Raw genomic sequence first — 24,243 nt, 5'->3', positions numbered from 1 at the left:
CAGTCTGGATTGATTGAGACAGAGCACTACTGAGGCGTAGCGATGAAGGCCCGCCACTAGTATTCACTGTATTATGTTGTGACATTTAACAAAGGTGCAAGTACGTACCCGTAATGGCACATATGAGGTGAGCGATTCGAGAGGAGTCTGCAAAACAGGCTTCAAATGCCTGCTGACGGAGGGGAGCTTTGAAATGTGGGCAGAGTCTCCATGGAGACGACATCCGGCATTAAGAGGTCCGTGCGGTTGAAATTTCCATCCTTCTTGAGTGCCACTTCTCCGGTGGCGAAATCGACATGGGAGGCTATCACTCGACGTCAGCTGGCTCGAGGCCTTCTGTTGATAAGGAATGAAAAGAGCTTTTTGGGACAGCGAGATGCATTTTGAAGTGGCAGCGGTGCAATGAGTGATATCAAAACTGTCTGCGAGTGAGTGATCACATACAGAATACGAAGAAAAATATAGCGGGGTGTGAATGTGTTACTTAAAACGTGGAAACCCCTTATAAAGATAAACACACCTGAGCTGGTTGCTCGCTTTTCTTCAAATGGCGAGCGCACAATCCATCAATGCCAGGGAGGAGGTGGACGCCCCCGTGCAGACAAGCTTTTGCCACCTTGCCAAAACCTGGGAGGGCCCAGTTTTGGCAGCTGTTCCTGAGGGACAGACCCGCTTGATGGGTTGCAGTCTCCTGGAGAATATTGGAAGGCACCACCTGTGGCTAAAATGTGATAATGATGTTATGATCAGGATCAGATGGTTGATGTCAAATGTCTGAGTAACTCTCATGTCACTCATTTTGCTGAGGGCGGTGAGCAGACAGTAAAGGACACTTTCTCCATGCCGATTGCGGGTTTCAAGGTCCCTGCTGGCAAGTGACACTTTAAACCACACGGATGACAATCAAGTGATGTTTTACTTTGATTGATGCCTTCAATTTATATGCATATGTCTTTGTATGGGTATGCATTGCAGGCAAGTGTTTGCATTATGATCAATCATATTAGATGGTAGGTGTTAGAAATTGTAGCATTATTATTGTTGAGTTATACGCTGCTTGTTTAAATTACCATATGTTCCCCACTCTCAGGCACGCCGGATTATAAAGGCCACCTTCAATGAATGGCAATTTAAATTGTTGATTTTGCCATGGTTTTCCTTTTTTTGATGTGAAACAAAAATAGAAATTACAGAATAGTATAATGTGTGGTATTTTCTCATTTTTTTTATGAGCTCAAAAATATTACAGGGTTTTATCAGTTTATCATAATACAATAAATATAATTTTCTGAGATTACCAATACTTCTTTGAAACTTTAAAATTCTTTAAGGGTTTTTATGGAATATTTTGGCCTTAAAATTGTAAAAAATAATTTTTGGGGGGGGACGCTAAATACAAAAACAAGCAAAAAATGCCAAACTTTCCATTTCTCATCATTGTGCCAACAACGGGAAATTATGGTGAAAGCAAGAAGAAAATTCCACCTGACAAATTAATTTTAAGAGATTACCGAAATGAAAGCCATTTTAGATATCCCCGGATGCATCGCGCACTACTTCTTCGATGGGGGGGAAAGGGAGTCGGTGGTTGCTGACAGTAGTTGCGAGACCTGTTGCGGCTCAATATTACTTCATCGTCATCTTTTGAATACAATAAAGGCTTTTGGTGAGCCTTACAGTGCCGAAAGTACGGTACTTCTGCTGAGTGGAACTTTTCAACAAATGAAGCCGATTAAAAATGACCTTCGCTCAACAATGGCACAGGGGTCGTGGCAATCATAAAAATCTATGATGACATTGTACAGCATTTGTCTGTGGGTACTCCAAATTTTCGCTTGTGGTCATACTAGGGCCCGGCCGGGTATGTATTTTTGCTGCAGGCCAAATCGTGGTTAGGTTTTTCCTTGGACTGTGAAATTACATTTCAATCAATTTATGATGCCCTTATATTATTACAAATGGAAAATAAATGCATACATGATATTAATACTACTACTGCTAGTTGTGAAATCAAGATGTAATTGTCTATTTTTCAGTTTGTTTTAAAGAGGCAGGGGAATTAGTTAAAATAAATCACATGCAATATACCATATCGCAGTAATGCGAAAAGAGAAAACAAAGTATAAAAAACAAAGTCTACCCACGTGATCTGCCTGATGTTGCTGGCCGGATTTGGCTTTGGGCTTTGAGTTTGAAATCTGTGCCATAAAGACTAAATCGTTAAGTTTTTGATAGAGTATGTGAGCCGGATTTCCATTGCAAAATATGTGACATCATCTCAATAAGATGCAATGGAATCGATTATGGATTCCACAAAGACTTGGCTTTGCTTATCATTCTGGTTAATGCAAGCTGCTTGGTACGCACTAAACAATACCCAAGAAGTAACTCTCCATTTCAAAAAGGTTGATGAACCAATCTTCCAGCGGGTGTGAGATGTGACTTAGGTAAACAGGCCAACTTGGACAAGAAATATAGCGACCCAAAACAATCAATGCTTGGTCTGGCCACTGTTAGCCGATACTGTGCTTGAACGGACCTGGAACACAAGACACACTAGTTTTGCTATGGTCCAATCACTTGAGTCCCCCAAACCAAATACTAAAATAGTGAAGTCAATACAAACAACATGTAAAAAAAATCATTAAAATTAGATACTGGGGGGAAAAAAAGAAATTTCCTAGACTTCTTTGCAGCATAAATATGATGAAGGTTTCTAACATCGGTAAGAGACAAAGTCAATACATTCATGGTCTATTGAAGTAAAAGCATGCAAGTGTTGGTCCGTGCAGGGTGGACAAGCTGAGCATTCCAAAAGCGCTAGCAAGCAATCGGCAGGCAGGAAATAATCAATCAAGACACTAGAGGCGCAGGCTATTCCACAAAAATTTGACATCATTTCAAGATGATTGCTTTTCAAAAACGATGACAATCCTTTGGTTTATCCTTTGGAATTGCATTGATTTGTTTTTAGTCTGGAAATGAAATATATTAGCGGTGATAATAACCCCATTTAGTGTGGCGTGGTGAAAGTCAAAGTAATTATGGAAAGACGACATTTAGTGTTGCACTCGTTTTATTCATCAGTGGTTAAAAGTCATCCAGATCTCAAGGTTAAAAAAAATCTCTAAGATCTGAGTTTGTGCAGTTTGATCAGGAAATAATTAAAAACAAATAAAACACTTTGAGAAACCTGGTCCACATATCATCCACTATATCAAGTGGCTGATTAAAAAAAAGAATGAGCTTGAAGGGATGTTGTCGAGTGCATTACACTGGAATTTCCAAAACTGCAAGGGTGCATTGTTGTTTCGTCAGGCCTATCAATGCTATGACTGTTTTTTTAATAGCAGCCTTGGAAGGGGAGCTGGGAAAGGAACAGCTGTATTTTGACATTTTGTTTGAGAAACGTGACAAAGCAGTGAATTGTATTTGTTTTGACATTGGTGAACTGAAATTATGTGCCGTCATTCAAACAGATCCTAAAAAAGGCTCTGAGGCCATCGTACTCAACGACATTTAAATCAACTGAATAAGACATGATTGAAAAAAGATTTTGCTAATTTCATTTTTTGATTTTTAAAGAATAAAAAAGTACCAAGTTCCAAAAACGAAAGAATTTTTAAAAAATAATAAATTTGCTATACATTTCTATTTACATTGGAGCTGCCAAAACGTACAAAAGTATTCACATGAGACTATACAACAATTCATAATCAGTAGATCCAAAACCTCCTGCTTTTATATATGCCCAGAATGGTAAGAAAAATAAATTCACCCAGTGTTTAAAAATCGATATAGAACACAAACATACAACATTTTAAACGGTTTGACTGTATTAGAGATTTCAAATAAAAGTGCAACTACCTAGTGTTTTTCTTTTCTTTAAAAATATCATTTTCATAGGGGCTTTATTGCTGTGGACGAGAATTTAAAAACAGGAAGGCACAGCAGCCCTGAGGGAGAACGAAGCTTTACAGGCGTTCCGGGGTTCAATCACAGGACGGGAAGGCCACAGTTTATCGGGTTAAAGGAAGGAGAACAGGAGGGAGAAAACAAATGTTGTTGGATTGTGCAGGACTACACGGTGAGACACGGGAGGTAAAAACACAAATCCAAAAAAAGTAAAAGTAGAGGTGTCACACAGACGTGGTCACATTATCCGCCGCGTTATTGACCTCATTCTTGTTGGAGTCTAGGCCTTTGCTGGCATTCAGGTCGTTGCGGAGGTTCTCGGCCACTTTCTTCATTGTTTTCAGCTCGCCTGGGTGAGGGGTGGCGCGGCGCATTAGTGTTCCCTGTGAGGAGGATGCAAACTTGTGTTCACGATGCATGTGAAGCACTCGCGGTCGACATGAGTGGGGCTGATGTAGCCGCAGAGACCCGCGTAAAAGCCAGTTAGCCTGTGACCACTTTCACAAGCGTGCGCTATATCACAATTGAATATGAAGAAATACTTGTTTTTCAAAAGAGATGAGTGGTGTTTTACTTTTAAATTGCAATTATAATGAGCTGCAATGTCTTTAAACACTAATAAGTTCCATTTAAACTCTCTCTGAACATTATCTTTAAAGGACAACCGACGTCTCTGGACAAGTTGTGTCTATAATTTGTAAAATGGCTTCTACTGAGCGTATTTTACAAAGATACCACCGCATATAGCTATATTTTACGTTTTAAGACTCGCGCTGAATATTCCGGAAGTCTTGTTTTTGAGTTGGTGACGAGTCCGTACGTGACGTCACTGAAGGAACGCCCCTGACTGCGTGTTTTGGGTATTTTAGATGCTATAAAACGTTTTTCTGATGTCAGTTAGGAAACAAAAATGTTACGTCGGTTGTCCTTTAATTATAATGCAACTGAAGATCTGAGATCTGAGAAAAGTGTCTCTAGTTTTTATTAATATCACTTCATAGCTGGAAGAAAATAGAGTAGAACAAATGTCGTTTAACATTCAAGGCCATGATACACCAAATGTTTGACATGTAACTTCAAAAACCAATTCATTAGTTTTTTGGGGTGCATGTCCTTGAACTTTTTTTCCCTTAAACGTAGACAAATACGACACACCAAACACTCAAACGTTCTTCCTGAAAAACACATTTTTTTGAAACTACAAAATAAGTTATTTAAAACATGATATATATTTTTCATTAATTGTCCGACTGATCAGTCATTACAATTTTCTTTTCTTGCCAAACTTTGAAAATGGCATAAAAATGCATCCATGTCGGTTATCTCCTAAAATATGACAAGAAAAGTATTTTCTTTCATTAAAAAGTCCTTCTATTGGAAAATACTTGATGTTAAAAAAACTACCTGGTAATACCTGGTGTGTCCCATTTAAATAAATAAATAAATAAATAAACAAATAAATAAAAAAGGAATGGGCTGATACGTTGTCAAGAAAATGGTCATCTTAGTGCAAGTGCACTGTTCTATTTAAAATATCACTTCAATGTCATGATTCCTTCTTGCTACTCAATATGGCATAAGAATGACAACTTTTTGTCCTTGGGATTGTACACTTAATTCTCTGTTGTTTAATTTTTACACTAAGACTCTTTAGCAGCCCATTATTCGTGCTGGTATTACATTTGAAATCAGTGAATAAAACCCACTCTTGCTAACAAGCTAAGGGAAGACACACTGGAGGACACATTTGAATTCAATCAAAGAGCTTTGGCCGTGGCAAACCGATTGATATGATATTCTCGAAATGGCTTTTTGCAAGTGCACATTGGCAACACACCGTCCTTGAGTTCTCACCTTTTCATCGTCTTCCTCTTCGTCATCATCTAAAAAGTGAATGGCGCTGATCCTGTTCCTGGCTTTGTTGTCCCATGTGTCATCTGCCATGTCGTTCACCAGGCTCTCCAGGGCTCCGAAGCGGGCGAGATTATCAGAACCTGTGGTCATTAATGGACGGGAGAGAACACAATTAATCGCGAATGCTGGAGCGAGTCGTATGCCGTGCTGCTATGGTCTCATCTTGAACATCATCGTGCATGACATTTTATTTTTCAGAAGGAAGCAAATGTTAAAACAAAAATAACATTTACAACCACGAGAATGCGCATAGATGTGGTAAAGTCTTGTATCCACCAGCAGAAAAAAAAGCCAAGCATTGAAGCGCTTCTTTATACCAAACAGGCGAGCTTTTAATGGAAGAAAGCCAGCCGTTGCTAAGCCTCTTTAGCTGTCCGATCGACCACATTTCAGAGGAACATCGCCAAGGAAGGCCTCAAGGGACAGCAAAGGCCGTGATCTCTTACAGGCTCTCTGATCCTATACAGGATACACTTGTGATCAACAGACTCTACCAGGAAGGATTAGAGTGGAAGAACAAGAAATGGGCGTCTCCATTTTAGATCATGCAAACATGACAGAAAAGGATGACAAAGATCACTCAAATGTCACTCGGGAGGAAACCCGACTGTGCATGTTGGCAGAGAGAGAGAAAAAGAAAACAATGGCATGACTTGATGAATAAAGTAGTGATATCGAACGCTCTTAAAACTGCTGGGTTAAAAATAACCCAAATGGAGTGAAAGAGTTCACCCTGAAATGTTGAGGTTTTTACACAGCCTGTTAGGTCATGAAACAAAACATGCGATGCAAGAATTGATGGGGGGAAATACTTGCATTCTACAATAGATTCATATTTTCCTTTCTAATCACATCATATTTGGGTTTCACCTAAATACAATCCTAGCGTTGGTTAAGATGTCATGAGGCAATAAGAACAACAGGGGTCGCACACGGCTCATAAGCTTCCACACTTGCTATCTGCAATATCGTCTCGCAGAAGTATATCTATGCTAACGTTAACATGGGGCGTGTTAAAATGTCACTGACATTCGACTGTTTCATCGATGGTATTGTTTCATTGCAAATTAGAATCAGAACATTTTCTCTCCTCAAAGGCGAATGCTCCGGTGTATTCAAGCTGAAGTGCACTCGTTGGGCTCATTTAAAGGAGCGTTTACCTGTTTCAACATGACGGCCAGTATCATCCAATCAAAATGGCGCTTTCGGCCAACCTAGGTCAGTGTCATCCAATCAAAATTGCGCTTTCCGCCAACTGCAGCCCCAACAGCAAATGAACAGCGAAAAAAACGAGAATATGTCTTTAGTTTTATCGGCGAGCCATATGCAATCATCAAAAGAGCCATATATGGCTCGCGAGCCATAGGTTCCCGACCCCTGCTTTACACCTCGTCTGAAGGATCAGCTGCAAGTTTGGCAAGGATCATTCAAACTAACTGATTGTCCAGTTCAGTCCCATCGCTAAGTGCACATTGAATATACACAAAAATGTCTGCTGTAAACATATCCTACCAATAGCGAAAAAAGTGCCTACCTTTGTTTTCAGAATCAAAGGGCTGTTGGGGCAGCAGCACGCAGGTGAGAACCTTCTCACCCGAATCGGGGTCCTCGTCCGTCTGAAAGGTGAGAAGGGGCTGCGACTGGTTTTCTGACAGCCATAAAGCCTTCAGGCAAAGCTTGGTCAGGGACATGGGCAAGTGGGTGAGCCTGGTCAGCAAAACCAAGAAATCGGGCATTCAAAGTTTCGTAGATTTGTAGTTGGTGATACATGCAACTTCCTCTGACATTTTCTATGAAGCTGTGTGTAAAAATTTCAAACAGTGTACTTTTTTGTTGTTTTTTTAACTGCTTCAGATGTACCCACTAGTAGTAGCGGAACTGCAAAAGGAGGCGATATGGATGAACATACTGTCTAGAGAGCTTGGTAAAGTTTTGTCTTGAACGACTACCGTACTTGACTTTCAAGTTTTGGCAACAGATGAAATGATGGACTAATAATAATACATTTAATTTCTAAGCGCCTTTCAAAACTCTCAAGGACACTTTACAGTCATGGGTTTTTTTTGTGCGAGTGAGCAGCGGCAGCCATTCGCGCCAGCGTTCACTCTTCCCGGAAGTAACACATCCTCCACTACTTTACGGAATGAAGGCACAGACCTATTTCCAGAAACGTCAAGCACGTGCAGCTCCGTTGCTTGCGACAGCTCCGAGGGTATCCTCGTCAGTCGATTTTCCCGCACACAGAAGACATTCAGGCCACTGCAGCCTCCGATCTGAAGCAACAACCACAACAGGATTCAATGAAACCAGCAGCCTGAAAATCAAATCAATAACATCTAAGGTTGTGTAAATGTTGGCTCTTGTAACTGTTAGTACACTGAAAATAATGGATGGAAAAGCCGCTTTTGATCCTACTCATAAAAAAAGGGTCGGCGCAATTTGTACATTTTGTCCCAGAAATATCAATTGTTCTCTCGTCCAGTTCAAATGAACGCAATGAGACAAGGCAGCACAACCTAAAATTAGGAACAATTAGGCTCGCACTTGATGAGCCATCTAATCTGACAATTAATCGATTAATCTCATCAAACGCAGTGCACGGTGTTAAAAGGCTAAATGTGAGTGAAATGCTTCAACAGCGTTGATTCATGCCAAAAGGTAAACATTCTGAAAAAGACTTTGTGGTGCCAAACTTCGCTCAGTTGTGAGCCAGAGAGAGAAAAATGAATAAACATTCAATGGAATCTATAAATGCAGACCAATGGTCAAGTAGCTCGGCTAAACACACATCAATGACGTGCACTGTGGTTACAATGTGAGCATTGATGTCATGCAACGGCCTCTTTGGCAAAACAGTGACAGTGACATTATTGTCGAGGCCAAGTGTCCCATTATGTTTCTCCATGCTCTGCATCATTAAGACACAAGAGCATTGTACGGCAGTCCGGAGGAGCCCCTTACATAGTTTTGCGTCAAACTCGCCTCCACATAAACAGAAAGTGGTAGAAAAGCACGTTTCATGCGATTGCAATCAAGACGGTCAAGGTGGATGACTTTTATTGCTTACAATTTGAGCGGGATACAATGTGTTTTTGAAATGTGAGAGGAATCCGGAGTACCCTGAGAAAACCCACACAGGTGCGAGGAGAACATGCTAACTCCACACAAGAAAGCCAGAGCCGGAATTGGATTAAATTGGATTGAATTAGCCTTTATTAGCCTCGCAGTGGAGAAATTTACATTTCACAGCAGCAAAGTGATGAAAGTACCGTAATAGGAAAGGCAAAGGAAGAAGTAGAAAAACAAAGTACAGGACGTGCTGTAAAGGCAATTGAACCCAATGTGTGTGTGTGATGGATTTGTGTCTTTCTGCAAATGGTAAATAAATCAATTGATGCAATGATACTTTAAATTTGCCAACAAACCTCTTTGGGCAATGATGTCAGCAGGTTCCGGTCACAGTTAAAATTGGAAAGCCGCTTCAATTTCCCTATGCTTCTTGGTAAAATCTATTGGAACCGAAAATAATAAAATTTACAATACAACCATATCCTTGGTGCATTTTAACTCATTCGCTGCCGTTCTGGAATTTATTCGGGAATTGGAACATTTGACGTGGAGCGCCATTGTAGAATTTGTTCGAGTTTTGGTTTTTCTTGCGGGGCGTGCCGATAAAGCGCTCGTCAGACCTCTGGCAATGTTTTTACCCTTTCACAAGGGGCAGTATTTCCCTTTTCCATGTTATATAATAATAATACATTTAATTTCTAAGCGCCTTTCAAAACTCAAGGACATTTTACAGTCACAAGGTTTTTTTCGTGCAGGTTAGCGCTTTGTTCCAGCTTCAGCTGTTGTTAAAGCGCAATATAAACCAATATGTATGTATTGCATTGTATTTTGGACAGCGGCCCTCATTTCAAGCTCGTGTGACTCAGGAATTAAGTATTTTTTCTGATGAAAGAAGGGAGTCTAAGATTTCTTACGGTGCATTGAATGTTTATGTAGTCCTAAAAAGCAAGATTCTGTGGGTCCTGGAATTTGAGTGAAAATGACAAAAACCCTGGCACTGGAGTGGACACATTTTTGCATGTCATCTGGCAGTGAATGAGTTAACATCGAATAGCATTTACAAATTGTTTCTTTTTGACAGTCAAATCAATTGTACTCTTAGTTAACAGTTTAGTAGCAACATGTTGACCTTTCACTCGACTCATTTAGCAACAAAGAACATAAAATAATCAGGCAAAGCAGACATCACTTTTTACCTTTTCGTTGAAAGCACAAATATTGGAAGCTTTAAAGGACAACCGACGTCTCCGGACAATTTGTGTCCATAATTTGTAAAATCACTTCAAATGACTTCTACTGAGTGTATTTTACAAAGATTCCACCGCATATAGCTATATTTTACGTTTTAAGACTCGCGCTGAATATTCCGAAAGTCTTGTTTTTGAGTTCGTGACGAGTCCGTACGTGATGTCACTGAAGGAACGCCCCTGACCGAAAAAAAAGACACATTGTAGCAGTCCTTCCATCACGTCAATGTATTTTGCTGTACTTGTTTGGTCTGAAAACCTCGTGTTGCACCAAAAAGCCGCCAGAAGAGGGCGACCAAGCTCCATGTCAGGAATTTATCAGCCTGTGGAAACGGCTGATTAATTCCTCACAGGAGTTTGGTCACCATTTTCTGCCTCTTTTTTGGTGATTCCCCCCATTTGCCCCCAATGTTGCCTCAAAATGGCACGGAATAAGTCAAAGTCAGCTTTATTGTCAAAGATGCTAATATGCATGACATACAGCACAGATGAAATCACTGTCCTCTCGGACGGTAATCGAATAAATTATTTAATCGATTGCAAACATGTATGCTTTCCTCTTCAGAACTATTTGAATCATATTCATAACTGGATGTGTAACAAGAAAGCATATTCTCCGAATGTGAAGCCATTCTTTTGATTCTCCAGCAATGCAAGACGTCTTGGTGTGACGTCACACCAAGATTTTGGACACTTTAAGTCCTTTTTATTGGTGTTTTGCAGTTGACTAAAAATATCAGCCTGCGTGTTTTGGGTATTTTAGATGCTATCAAATGTTTTTCTGATGTCAGTTAGGAAACAAAAAAGTGATGTTGGTTGTCCTTTAAGTACAGCATTTCAATGACACTTGAACAAATTACATCGTAAATTACAAACAAACCTGTATCTGATTCTCTGTGAGCACCAGTTCAGTCAGACTCGCACAGTTGCCAATGCTCTCTGGCAGGTACGACAGTCTGTTCTGATCCGCTTTCAGAATGGACAGATTACTCAGTTTTCCTGCGGGAAAAGAACAAAAGTGGCAAGTCTTTCAACGTAGGAAGAAACACCAGTGGTTAGCTTTTCAAACTATTTACCGATGCTTTCTGGTAGAGCATCAATGAGGTTCTGCGACACCAGCAAGTCAGTAAGTGCCAATAGGCCTCCCAGTTCCACGGGAAGTCGCTCCAGTTTGTTTTCAGACACATCCAAACACAAGAGGCTCTTCATGCTGCCCATCTCCTGAAGTTTTGGTTAAAAAAACATTTTTAAAATGCAGACCGAGTTCAGATTAAACGTGGCTCTGCCTTGGCATGCAAATAGTTTGTCAAACCTCAATGTTTTACCGAAAAAAGAAAACATTTTACATGAATTCAAATTCCGAATTGCACAGCTACTGAAATGTTTGGGTGCCGAGGGGGGCACCACTTCATGCAAGCTACAAAATAGGAAGAAGAAAAAAAAAAAATCACACCCAAACCACGATTGAGCATTCTGCAACTCAGATTTCAGCCACTTGAAAGTCAGTTTAACTTTTAAATATATGAATGGAAAAGAGGCAGAAGAGGTGAAAATGTTCAGAGTAGGACATAATTAGCATGATAATCTTACCGCAGGTATTTCGGCCAACTGGTTTCCATCCAGCCACAAATCCTTTAAACTGACAAGACAGCCTATTGTGTCTGGCTGCGTGGGGAGAAGAATGTCACAATGGAATGAGCAGGCAAAAGGATATTTTGGCAGCAAAGATTCAAGCAAATACAACAGTGTCATTTTTAATAATCAAATTGGGATATGTACTTGATTAAATCTTCAAAAACATTTCAAAAACTACATTTTGGACAATATGTGGAGTTGTCTGTGGTTTACAGCACACAGACAAAAAATGCAACATGACAGCCACGTCAGCAAAGCCTCCTTTTGGATCTTGTGCCAGTAAATCACTCACACGATTTTGAGCGCTCCCATAAGATTACACCCTAAAACCCAAGCTGGAAGCAGATGTGCCCCCTCCCATCTGCGCGATAAGACAGGAGGAAGCTGATCTTGAGGAATTCTAATCTACTCGGATGTGATGAAAGCAAGGAAATGGAGAAAAGTAACGTATCAGAGAATACAGATTGCCCAGAATTCACAAAGAAACTTACCAAACTATATAATTCATTATTTCCTAAATCGAGTTCTTCCAGTCTATGGAGCAAGGAAAGAGAACTGTGGATCAAAAGAGAACACGTGAGTGCGGATTTACAACCGTTTGGAAAAATATGCCAAAACGTGAACATCAGTACATAAGAACCGTCTGTACGCACATGAAAGCAGGCAGATGGTTTGAATACTCACTCTGGGAGGAATGTCAAGAGATTTTCTCTGAGTTCTAGTGACACCAAATTGGAGAGCCTGAAATAACAAGGCAATGTTTATCTAACACCTTTAAATTTCCACAGCATGCATAAACACTCACAAGTGCTTTTTAAAACAAAGAGAGGGGAACGAATCAAGTCGGGCCGCAAACGCCATGAAAGATCTCTTTGCCATCTTGACGTAAGGAACAGGAAACATGACGGAGGCCGGACCCATCTTATCAAAAACAGCAGCAGTCTAAACAAGTAGTGAATCGGTTCAACGAAAAGCCAAATGTCTCCTGGGCCATCAAAAGAACCAAGTACAGTGCAGCGTTTATCTTTGGGTGGTGTTTGTGGACATCTTGTGCCCTTTTAATGGACAGTTTTATGACAGCAAGTCATTAAGAGACGCCTTACCAAGAGATTCCAAGGAAGTGTTTTGAAAGTACTTTTAGGAGTAGTCATTTAAATTGAATTGCTTGATTGGAAATTTAATGCAGTAATAATTGCATAAATGTTCCTTTTGACTACGCTTCCCAATAAAATGCATATATCCAGAAACAATACACGAAATGGCATAAACTACGCCTACTTCAACATCACGATGTGGACTTTATGTCTCTTCACCTTCACGTTTGTCATCATTTGCATAAAATAACACATCGTTTAAATTCCTGAATTTTTTTGTAAACTTCCTACTTTGAATGTTACGGTATAACTCGAACTTGCTGTAACATGAATTCATTTGATGCACCTTATACACCAGTAAATACGGTATTATGTAATCAGGTGACAGGAAGCATGAATGGGTTTTCATGACAAATGAGAAAGGTGCAGTAAAAGTCGCCCCCGTTGGATTTGTGTTCCATAACATGAACATTCACAGGTGCCATTGAGAACAAGTGGCAGTTGCAGTAAAAACGACATACACTGACAGAATTTCGGCATCACATGTTCGGTCCCAACCCTTCTCCAAGAATTTTGATCCAAATTGCCTTTCATGCATTTCCAGTATATCTCTCTCTCTAAACATAACAGTATTTGAAAGACTGCCTGCTCTGACAGCAAATTGTGTGGCTAAAACTTATCTGACAGTAATGACCTCCAAAAAAGGACGAAGGGTCTCTCACAGTCTGAAATACATGATTTGGGATTGCTTAATAAGACTTGTTCTGTGGACCCAGACTAAGTCAGATTCCAATAAAGTCTTGATGTTTGTGCCAGAGACATTTTTCATCAGGCGAGATTCGGAGATTCGAAAGATGGATGTTTTCAGAAAACATCTATCTTATCCCCTTTGGCAAATCCAAAAGATGTTGTTCCGTGATTATTTTCTTTCTTTCGCCTCTTGACGATGAGCAGCACTCGAGCAAGAATGTTACACAAGCGACCAGTTATGGGACATTTGGGCATATCAGCCGTACCAAGAAGAGCAAGGTGCACACGCTCAATATGAAAATATGAATTGCCGTTGCATGATGTGGCAATATTTGAAAATATAACCGGCCAAATGTTTACTGGAAATCCCGGTTGACTTTAGCAAGCACCAAAGGGATGTGACTTCCTTTATCCTTGGCTCTTTTTTTCTTCAACACAATTTATTCCAATAAGATTCATGACTATTATACAACAGACTTGTGTGTACCTCACGAGAGATCAATTCAACTTCTAAGAAGCAACGGTCAACATACGTTTTTTTTTTCATTTGCCAATTAAGAAAACCGCAAAGATTAAATCCACAAAGTAAGTGGATTTTATATTTGTCATCAAATTTTACAAATGGCATTGGATAACGGATTGTTGCACTTGTATGACAGTTCAAGATGACCATGTTGCATAGACAGTTACGACCAATACAAATGAGTTAAGGCTTTATGTTTGTGACATTTTGAGGGACTATTTTCCTGTTTATTCATTCATTTGGCAAAACGTAGAAAAAAAATAAGATTGAACAAATTAGTCAATGGATTGTTTACCATTATCGCATTCACTGTCAGACGATGTGCAAAAATATGTCCACTCCAGTGCCAGGGTTTTTGTCATTTTCACTCAAATTGCAGGTCCCACATAATAGTGAGTTTTAGGACTACATAAACATTCAATGCAGCGTAAGAAATCTTAGACACTCTTCTTTCATCAGAAAAAAAATAGTTAATTCCTAAGTTATATGGCTCTTGAGTAACATGAGGTGTAAGTGGGGGCGGCTGTACAGAAGACAAATGATGCCCCCTTGTGGAAGCGAAAAAACAGGTCTAACGCGCGCTTTATTGGCACCCTACGCAAGAAAAACCAAAACCCGAAATAATTCAGGTGTGGCGCTCCAAGTCATATTTTCAATAATAAATTAGGGGATGGCAGTGAATGAGTTAATTAATAATAAATTAGGGGATGGAAGTGAATGAGTTAATTCGGCAAAAAGTAGAAAAAAAAATAAGAAGATTGAACAAATTAGTCAGTGGATTGTTTACCATTAAAGAGCCACGGTATGGACGTGCAGTTATTTAATTCTTTTGTACAGCCACCCCCACTTGCATCTCATATTACTCCAGACCCATACTTAGGAATTAACTCTTTTTCTCATGAGAGAAGAGAGTGTAAGATTTCTTACGTTGCATTGAATGTTTATGCAGTCCTAAACCTCAATATTCTGTGGGTCCTGCAATTTGAGTGAAAATTACAAAAACCATTGCACTGGAGTGGACACTTTTTTTGCAAATGTCTGGCAGTTAATGAGTTAAAAAAGATGGAAGGATCGGGGGAATGGAGGGAATGAATGAGGTTAAAGACAATCAGGTTATTGTTGACATTTCTCCTTTAAAAAAACACCTGGATTTTCTCACTAAATCCACCCACAAGAACCAAAATTTAATTTCATGTAAAAGACCACAGTTCCATTAAAATAACCCTTGAGGCAATTTGACCCACAAGTTCATAAGTGTGTTATTAAATTTAATTATAACTGAGATAGGAACAAGAATGTTGGCAGACGGGCCTTTTTCTGACATGCTGATTATGTGGCATCTGACAAGCCTTTTGTTTTTCAGAGAAAAAAAATCAATGTAAGAAAGATTATCCTCGCATGAATTAGATTATAATTAGATTCATATGAAATTTGCATCTTTCAAATTATTTCAAAATAAATTGCGAAGGATGTGGTGAAATGCTTGAACGGGCAATTTAATACGTTTACTTGAAAGCAGGAACGGTGGTATGTTTTTAAATGCAACGCAAAATAGAAAGAGTAGGAAAAGAGAATCACTTGCTCAAAAAAAAAGAAAAAAGAGAATTTTGAAAATATATTTTCTTGCTGTCGCTACATAATTATTTTCATCATGTCCAAGCGAATATGACACGGACGGTGCTGCTGTGACTTACTTTCCAATGTTATCAGGTAGGACTTGCAATGAGATGTCATTAATAGAAAGGCATGTTAGACTCCGGAGCTCTGGAAAGCTTTCAGGTAGCCTGGAAAAACACCAAAAGATGCAAAACCTTCAATACTCTGCATAATTCTGGAACATGTGCCTCGAATGGTGGATGAAGCACCGTGCTGTTTCGTATGACGCAATAAAACCCATTCACTGTGGTCACCAAATGGGCTATTATTTACAGATTTTGTCCCTCTCTATAGCTGGTAGCTAAAAATTTCTTCCAAACCATTGGAGCCTGTCAGGCTCTGTCACGCTTATCTTTATTACGGCATATCTAACCACGGTTAAAATGCTCGCTGTGGTCACGCCCTTTCCCCCAGCAACAACATAATGTGTTTGTCATTTGCCACTTGTGCAAATAACTGTCAAAATTACCTTGTTAATGGATTCCCACTGAAATCTGCCACTTGGAGGGCTTTGCAATGTGAAATGGTCTCTGGGATTTCCATAATATCTGCACACAACAAAAGCAAACCACGTAAAGCGCACAACATAATTAAGGGAAGATAATATTGAAAGTGCTTGGAGAAGGGCTCAAAAACACGACGGTGTCAAGCAACCAGACCGAACCAAAGACCACAGGAGGTGGCTACAAGTCTATTCTTATCAGCCACCCCGTATTATTCATCGCCCGTATTTTCCAGTGTATGAGGCACACCCAAAAGCCTTGATTTTCGTCAAAAAATGACCCTGCGCCTTATACACCTTATATGTAAAGTAATACTCAGCCACAACAGGTATCACAACGACTGTTTGCAGCCATTGACTCCATTTCCACCCCACCGTAGAAGTAGTGTATAACCCCAGCCTCTACTGTTGCGCCTTATACTGTAATGTGGTGTGACTTATTTTTTGAAAACTGGTGTATATATTTATATATTATATTTGGAAAACATTTTTCACTCCCTGAAGATGCGCCTCATAGTCCGGTGCACCTTACACAGTGATACCTCGTGTCAGAGATGCTTTCGCTCACAAACTTTTCGCCTTACAAACATTACATTTGCGAGAATATAATCTTGGCATACAAACTAGTTTTCGGCGGACGAACCAAACAACACAGCGCCACGGTGGCTGACGGACTAGTTTTCCACACCCCCTTTGAGTGCAGACGTGGTTTGCTATCAAGTGGAGTACTTTTTCTATTATGGGACCAAAAAAAAGAGTTCATTGTATATGGAAAAGGTTTGAAGATACACCATTCATTGGGGGTGCGCCTTATACACCGGAAAATACGGTCATTATTTTCTGAATCCCACTTGCATTGGTGTGAATTTGGAAATGGCAATATTGAAAATAAATGCTATCATTCAAAGGCAAACGACAGCATTCCAGGAGACAAGCTCGCAGGCGCAATGATGATGGGAGTAGCAACAATAAATAAATCAAATAATATTGAAAAAAATATACTATTTACCATTTCGCGAGACATCCAGCTCTACCAGTTGCATGAAGTTGGCGATTTCTGGAGGAATTCTCTGGATCTCATTGTCACTCAGGCTGAGTTTTCTTAACTTCACCAGCTGGAAAAATGGCTGAAAGATTAAAAAAAAATGTCAAATCATGCATATGGGCAATAATGAATACAATGTCAATGGAAATGGAAAAATAAATGAAAATTGAATTAAATATTTTTTCATATGATAATAAAGAGATGAAATTCTGAGGAAAGAAAAGCTTTCGATTTAAAATATAGTAGTTGGTGAAATAAATAACATAATCAAACACCCATTGAAAAGCAGTATGCACATTTATTGTAATTAATAAATATATAATGAGGAATTTTAGACAGAGCGACATTTCAATCCATCCACATATTACCTACTAAACACATTGCCTTTAAGAAAACTTCCAAGTTTTTTTGATCCCTTGTGTCAATCCACAAGCGTGAGGCACACTTCTCACTATAATGGCGCTGCAGTGATGAACCTCTCTTCGTACCATTGGTGAATTGTATTGGTCTTTAATTGCATGGGTCAGACTTATATGGTTCACGGGTCAAAATCACATGTGATTTTGGGGCAATTGGCTTCAGTTCCCACTCGGTAATCATGTGAAGGGTCATCTGTCTTGATATTTATCCTGTGATTGGCTGTCAATCAGTCAAGTGTGTTGACCCCGAACAAGATAAGCAGCACGGACACCAGATAATCACTTCGATGGTGTGCAACAGCAATATCAGTCTGGTGATTTGCAACGTTTATGACTGCCGCCTTTAGGAAGACCAATGAGCAGATGTCTTTGTGATGTGGTGAGGGAAGATTTGTAGTAGGGGGAAAAGGAGACAGAGGGTGAAGTGCAAGAATGTTTTGATGTGGCAATTTCTACAACTATGACTGATGAAATATAGTCGTCTAGCTGGTTTGTGTGAATCATTCAAATTCCTACTGTTAGAGCAAACGTCCATCCATGAATTAATTAGTCGTTGCGCTCAAATGGTTGCACTGATGATATAAAAACAAACATAAACCTATTCCTGTGTGTTGTGCAGTGTATTTTTTTCATTCCAAAGCAAAAAATATACAGTATTAATTGGGACTGAAACTAATTAAGAGCTAGAATCAACTTGCACAGAGAGTGAGCCAACTGGCAGGCGCAAGTAGTTTATACATGCACATACTTGATACGACTCACAGGAAATATCAGTCTCGCCTGGGTGAATGTTTCTGGCAAAAAAAGCAATTGGGTCTTATTTTTATTGTTCCTTAGTCATGGAGAAATTTAAAAATCATCATGTTTGTTATTGTTTCTACCAAGGAAGTTATGCCTTCATCATTTCATTGTTGCAAAAGCTCCTGCTACCGGTAAAACTGAATGTACAAACAAATGAATGAAATCAGAACCCAAACAGAGTCCACACTTGATATTCGTGGGGAGGCCAGGTGTCACTACGGAAATGGAAAATGTTTTCTTTGGCAGAACAGGCCATCGCCCTGTTGTGGCCGCCCCAGAGTGCACTATCAGCAGGCATAATTTTGCCGACGGACCGCTAAATGAATTCCAAGGGAGCCGACAGTAAAGAGACTTGGTGACCACACATCAGGAACTAACGAATATGGGGATAAACATCCTTAATCCTTCATTAGTGCAAACACACGAAGCAATGGTAACTGGAAAAAAAACAAAGTCACAATTTATGCAACCGAAGCAGAGAAAATCCCCTGATTTAGCAAGTGTTCCTTTTTGCGGTACTTTTAGACATTCACTGTTATAGACAATCACAAGCAAACAATTGCTGACCGATCCACCTGTCATCAAAACATACATCTGGAAACACATTTTATAGTGGCACATCAATCTCCTTGACAATGGCACTAAAGAAAAGTGCCTGTTTGCAAGTCCAAACCTGTTCTTCCTGCTGATCAATCGGCTCCACGCCCCTCAAAAGAAAAGAAAAAACAATCACGTACAACACAAAAATCTCAAATAGGGTGAGTCAAGAGTTTAACCTCTGAAATCCTCAGTCAATGATTAAAATGTTGGTTTCACCTTCAGCACCATCCATTTGGGTTGGAGCAGAAGACACAACCAATTTATGTTTCCTCTGCACAGGAATAATTTCATTGGAAAAAAATGTTGAGCATATGACAAGGACTTGAAATGGGGTTTAGAGACAAATGGCTAGTCTGGCCAATTACATTGTAGACGCGGCCAATTGTGTGAGTATAAACTGCTCACATACTGGTAATTTTGCTATTTTCTAAACCAACATGGTTAATAGTTTCACTGGTTCAAGGGGAAGGGCTGACAATGTGTTGATGAACGCACTTATGAAATCGCAAGACCAATAAAGATAATCTCAGACTCAATGAGATTAAATCATAGCAAACTGTGATACCACTTACTCTTTGTGTGTTGCAACTCATTGCTTTTGTTCTCGTGGCTCCTCGACATGACTTTATGCACAACCATTCAAAATCACAAGGCAAACAAAATTCTATGTTAAGGTCCCCTCTATAATCATGTATATATGATGTTGGTCCAAAATAACATTCTGCAGTGTTACCAATCTGGATGCCAAGTGGACAAACTTTCCCGGGAGGAATTCCCCTCTGTGATGCAGAAATATCTTTTAATACAACTGCACGGGTTAATGTGATTGTTGTTTTTTTCACGAAAACTGTTTAAAATGAAAACATTCATAGCAATCAAAAGACACTTAATTTCAGCACAGCAAAGGGTACCTCATAAATACTGGACAACTGCTAAAATGCACATTGTTCTTTATAATTGCTTTGTGTAGGTAATCTAATCAATTGGGTATTTGCGAGCCAATCTGATGATATACCGTACATCAGAAAACACAACTGGGAAATGTCAGCCTTCCAGAATTCAGTTTTCACACCTGAAATTCGAACAGGGGTGTGTTGAGTTTTCTACGTCAACGTATGACAAATAGAATGGAGCCATGATTCCAAAATGAATCTGAAAAATGTTTCCAATATTTCTCAAAAAGCCTGAATATTGTTATTGATAACATTGATCCCAAGGTGAAATTATAACCGATTGCACAACCCCAAATTAACTCATTCACTGCCAGACACGTGCATAAATGTGTCCACTCCTGTGCAAGGGTTTTTGTCATTGACACTTGAATTCCAGGACCCACAGAATATTGAGTTTAGGACTACATAAACACTCAATACACCCGTAGAAATCTTAGATTGTCTTCTTTCATTAGAAAAAAAAGTTCATTCATAAATGATATGGATCTGTAGTTATATGAGCTTGAAATTAGGGTGGTTATGTATTGGTTTATGTAGAGCTTTAACAACAACTAAAGCTGGAACAAAGCGCTAACATGGGAAAAAGGGAAATTCTGCCCCCTTGTGAAAAAGGGGGCAAACATTGCCAGAGGCCATGGCCAGTGCTTTATTGGCACCCAAGCATGAAAAAAAATAAACCCGAACAAATTTGGGAATGGCACTTTACGTCATACTTTTAATTCCCGAATAAATTTGTGAACAGCAGTGAATGTGTTAATGAATAAAGGTATGATGAAATCAGAAACATTTATACATTTGCTCATACAAGTGCCTCTTTGCAACGCTGTGCTTGTAAAATGTTCATCAGAGGAAAAGTACAACTCCTTTGGGGGAAAAGTGAGCGCCAAGCCACGTCCACTTATCCACCCACCTCAGGGGCAAATTACCGACAGCAAGCGTTGAAGTGGATGGTGAGCTAATACGAGCATTCATCCAGTTATGTTTCTTGAGTTCACCCAGCAAGCATTGATGACATTAGTGACATGCCGCTAACCATGATTAACTGCTTCTCTTTGTGGGCATGCTACGAGGAAACACATCATTACGCTAAACATCCATAGAATACTGCTGAACTGGACTGTCACTTCAGTTCAACGTCACGTGGATGCACGTATGACAGCTGTCTCGATAACAACACACCTGCCATTGGTATCTTCACAGGCAGGCAATAAAAGTAACGTGTACTTCACACTACGCAAGATACTGGCAATGTACTTTTATCTGCGTTCATATGATACACCACAGGCCTGTTCTTTGCAGCTCAATGATTCTTTAGCGGAAAATCAACCTCATACCGGTATGATCAAACCAACAAGAGAAATCAGAAATCAGAATGGTGCTTGTGTTTATAAATTAAATATTTACAATGAGGAAGCTGTATAATTTATCAGGAATGTTTTATAGAATGTTATGCATTCAATGAATACCTTTAAAAGAAATAAAGTACAAATATATTCACCCTATTTGCGATTGTGTATGTGTGTGTGTATAAAGAGGACATTTACTGCAATTTTTTCAATAAACGTTGTTGCTAATTTTGTCCACTTTAGGTGACACGGACAAGCACTTAAATGAAATGGTGAAATTGATTTCGAGTCAATCATTGATATTGATGGAAATGGCAAAAAGATGCCAGGTTTCAGGAGGAAACCAGGTCAATTTTATGTCCTTGAGAGCTTTGAAAGGCGCTTAAAATGTAACGTATTATTATTATGATAAAATGCTGTGCCATATTTGCATTACGAGGGATATGGTTTGGTGAAAATGACTACATCTAGTAAATATTTGAAGACAGTCAATAATGCAAAATATCCGTCAACAGCTTTGGTTCAAAATAAGTCGGGCTGGTGGAACACTGTTTTTCTCCTGCACTGCCACAACTAGAATATTGGTGGTTCTCAGGGGGGCTGGTTCAGCCAGACGCTCAAACGCTGACCCACTTTGAGGGTCAATATTTTTCCCCATTATAATCAATCAACATATTTCACAACTTGAAATTCCATACATATATATTGCAGAGATCAAATAAACGTTCTGAAAGGGATTGGTGCCTTTTAGCTGGGGACTGCATTTTAAGTGGTGAAAATTAGCCGGCACGGCTACTGAAGCCCTTAAAATGTTAAACGTTCAAACAAAGTTGTGACCAATAAACTGGCAGCATATCAATGCAATAAAATACAGTTTAATTGAGTCATACAATGCCCACAATGTGAACATAATGTACTGTATTTTCCGGTGTATAAGATGCACCAGAGTGTAAGGTGCACCCCAAATGAATGGTGTATTTTCAAACTTGTTTCCATGTATAAGGCACATCGGACAATAAGGCACACCTTCAAACGGGGGAAATTGAGTCTGTGGCTGCTGACAGTAGTTGCGAGACCAGTTGTGGCTCAATATTGCTCACATATAAGGCGCACCTGCGTATGAGGCGCATGGTCATCTTGTGAAGAAAATCAAGGCTTTTGGGTGTGCTTTATACACTGGAAAATACAGTATTTAATTCATGACATAATGACAATATTGCATATGAAGATGTCTTGAGGAGTGCAAATGCAAACAAACTTGAGAGGCTTTGACAAGTGTACTGTACGCCGAACAGTGGCCACTTCATATGAACACAACAAATCGTATGAAAATGAAGTCAAGATCATTTTGGCCACAACATTGTTTGTGGAAAGAGAAGTAAAACTTCACAATGAACAGTATGGTTGGTTTTCCCGTATGGTTGGTTTTCAACAAATATAGATGCCTTTGCATTGTTAACGTGTTAGAAGTAAGAAGACATTTCACAAGTAGGAACACGTTTGGCATGGTAAGAAGTATGAAAGGATAAGGTTGCTTTTCCACTAAAACTGTTTCAATTGACCTCTTTCATTTCCCCCCTTGATGGTTCACTCGGTCAGCGCAGGAATGGAACTTGGATGTTGATGAATATAACCTAGAGGTGCACTGCTTGTTATGGGCCCATTCAAAACTCTGGTGCAGTTGTGATGAGAAAGCAATCCGACCCCATCTGATAAACACATTGCATTCCAAATAACGGAATGACGATCGGATATCGGAGTGTAGTATGTAATGTGATGTGATCAATGTTTTGCAGTTTCATCAAATGAAAATGAGGCCTCTCAAAAAGTCAACTTGAAGGGCACCTGTATATTTGCTGGTGGATTACAGCATGTGTCAATACGCCAAACATTCTCAATGGATGTTAAAGTGAGAAGGGCGGGCGTGAAAGAGGCATGACCACCCTCTTTTAGGCCCACGCTGCATTGCAGTTCGACCTTTCGCAAAAGCCGACTTCATTTTTGGGGAGCTGCATGTGAGAGTGACACTGACAATGACACAAAGGAACCTGGCGTGTATGATGTTGAACTTGCCTAGTTGTTCATTTTGAATACAGAAGTTGAGGACTTTGATGAATTTGAAGAATATAATTTTTTTTTAACTCATTTACTGCCAGACGTGCAAAAATATGTCCAATCCAGTGCCAGGGTTTTTGTCATTGTCACTGGAATTCCATGACCCACAGAATATTCAAATTTAAATTTGGGAATGGCTCTACGTCATATTTTCAATTCTCGAATACATTTGTGAATGGCAGTGAATGAGTTAAAAAAATATGTGAGTACATAGTTAAATACGTAAATAAGTAAAACAGAACTCTGTTGTGCTCCTGCTGTCTTTTTGAAGATTTAAGAAAGAGTGCATGCATGTTATAGTTTTTTTTTAAGATAGCGTACATTTTCCCATGCCTGCTTCCAATAATTCATACATCTTCTATATGTGTTGAATACCGAAATAGCACCCGTAAATGACACTACGCCTTTTAATATAGTGCACCATATTGTCATAAAAATAGAATACAGTACATGCAATCAGACCACTACTATGGCAACTCTTTTGGGTAGCATCATGCTGCTCGATACAACAGTGGCAGTGAAACAGGAGGCGAGCACATTCAAATAAATTATCCTTTGCAATAAAAAAAATAAGGATCAGAAATAAGACCACCACAATTAGTGTGGTACACGAATCAATCAATTGATTTTGTGTGGATGTTAAAGTACTTGAAATTAAA

General features: G+C 39.4%; 1 protein-coding gene across 1 annotated transcript in view; it reads right to left on the bottom strand.

Annotated features, from left to right (window-relative positions):
• lrrc1 (leucine rich repeat containing 1) overlaps nucleotides 1-24,243 on the bottom strand; it is a 29,662-nt gene that overhangs the window by 3,323 nt on the left and 2,096 nt on the right. Inside the window, 15 exon segments of the mRNA XM_089011775.1 lie at nucleotides 109-336; nucleotides 521-721; nucleotides 4,179-4,298; nucleotides 5,770-5,909; nucleotides 7,364-7,536; nucleotides 7,987-8,102; nucleotides 9,255-9,338; nucleotides 11,026-11,144; nucleotides 11,222-11,366; nucleotides 11,736-11,810; nucleotides 12,272-12,335; nucleotides 12,465-12,521; nucleotides 15,842-15,931; nucleotides 16,273-16,351; nucleotides 17,315-17,432. Coding sequence (XP_088867901.1) covers nucleotides 109-336; nucleotides 521-721; nucleotides 4,179-4,298; nucleotides 5,770-5,909; nucleotides 7,364-7,536; nucleotides 7,987-8,102; nucleotides 9,255-9,338; nucleotides 11,026-11,144; nucleotides 11,222-11,366; nucleotides 11,736-11,810; nucleotides 12,272-12,335; nucleotides 12,465-12,521; nucleotides 15,842-15,931; nucleotides 16,273-16,351; nucleotides 17,315-17,432 — 1,809 coding nt within the window.

This window comes from Hippocampus bargibanti, linkage group LG13, assembly GCF_051943395.1.
Source record: "Hippocampus bargibanti isolate YZ-2025 linkage group LG13, ASM5194339v1, whole genome shotgun sequence".
In the NCBI taxonomy this organism is placed as follows: domain Eukaryota; kingdom Metazoa; phylum Chordata; class Actinopteri; order Syngnathiformes; family Syngnathidae; genus Hippocampus; species Hippocampus bargibanti.
This window is presented reverse-complemented; position numbering and strand designations above follow the sequence as displayed.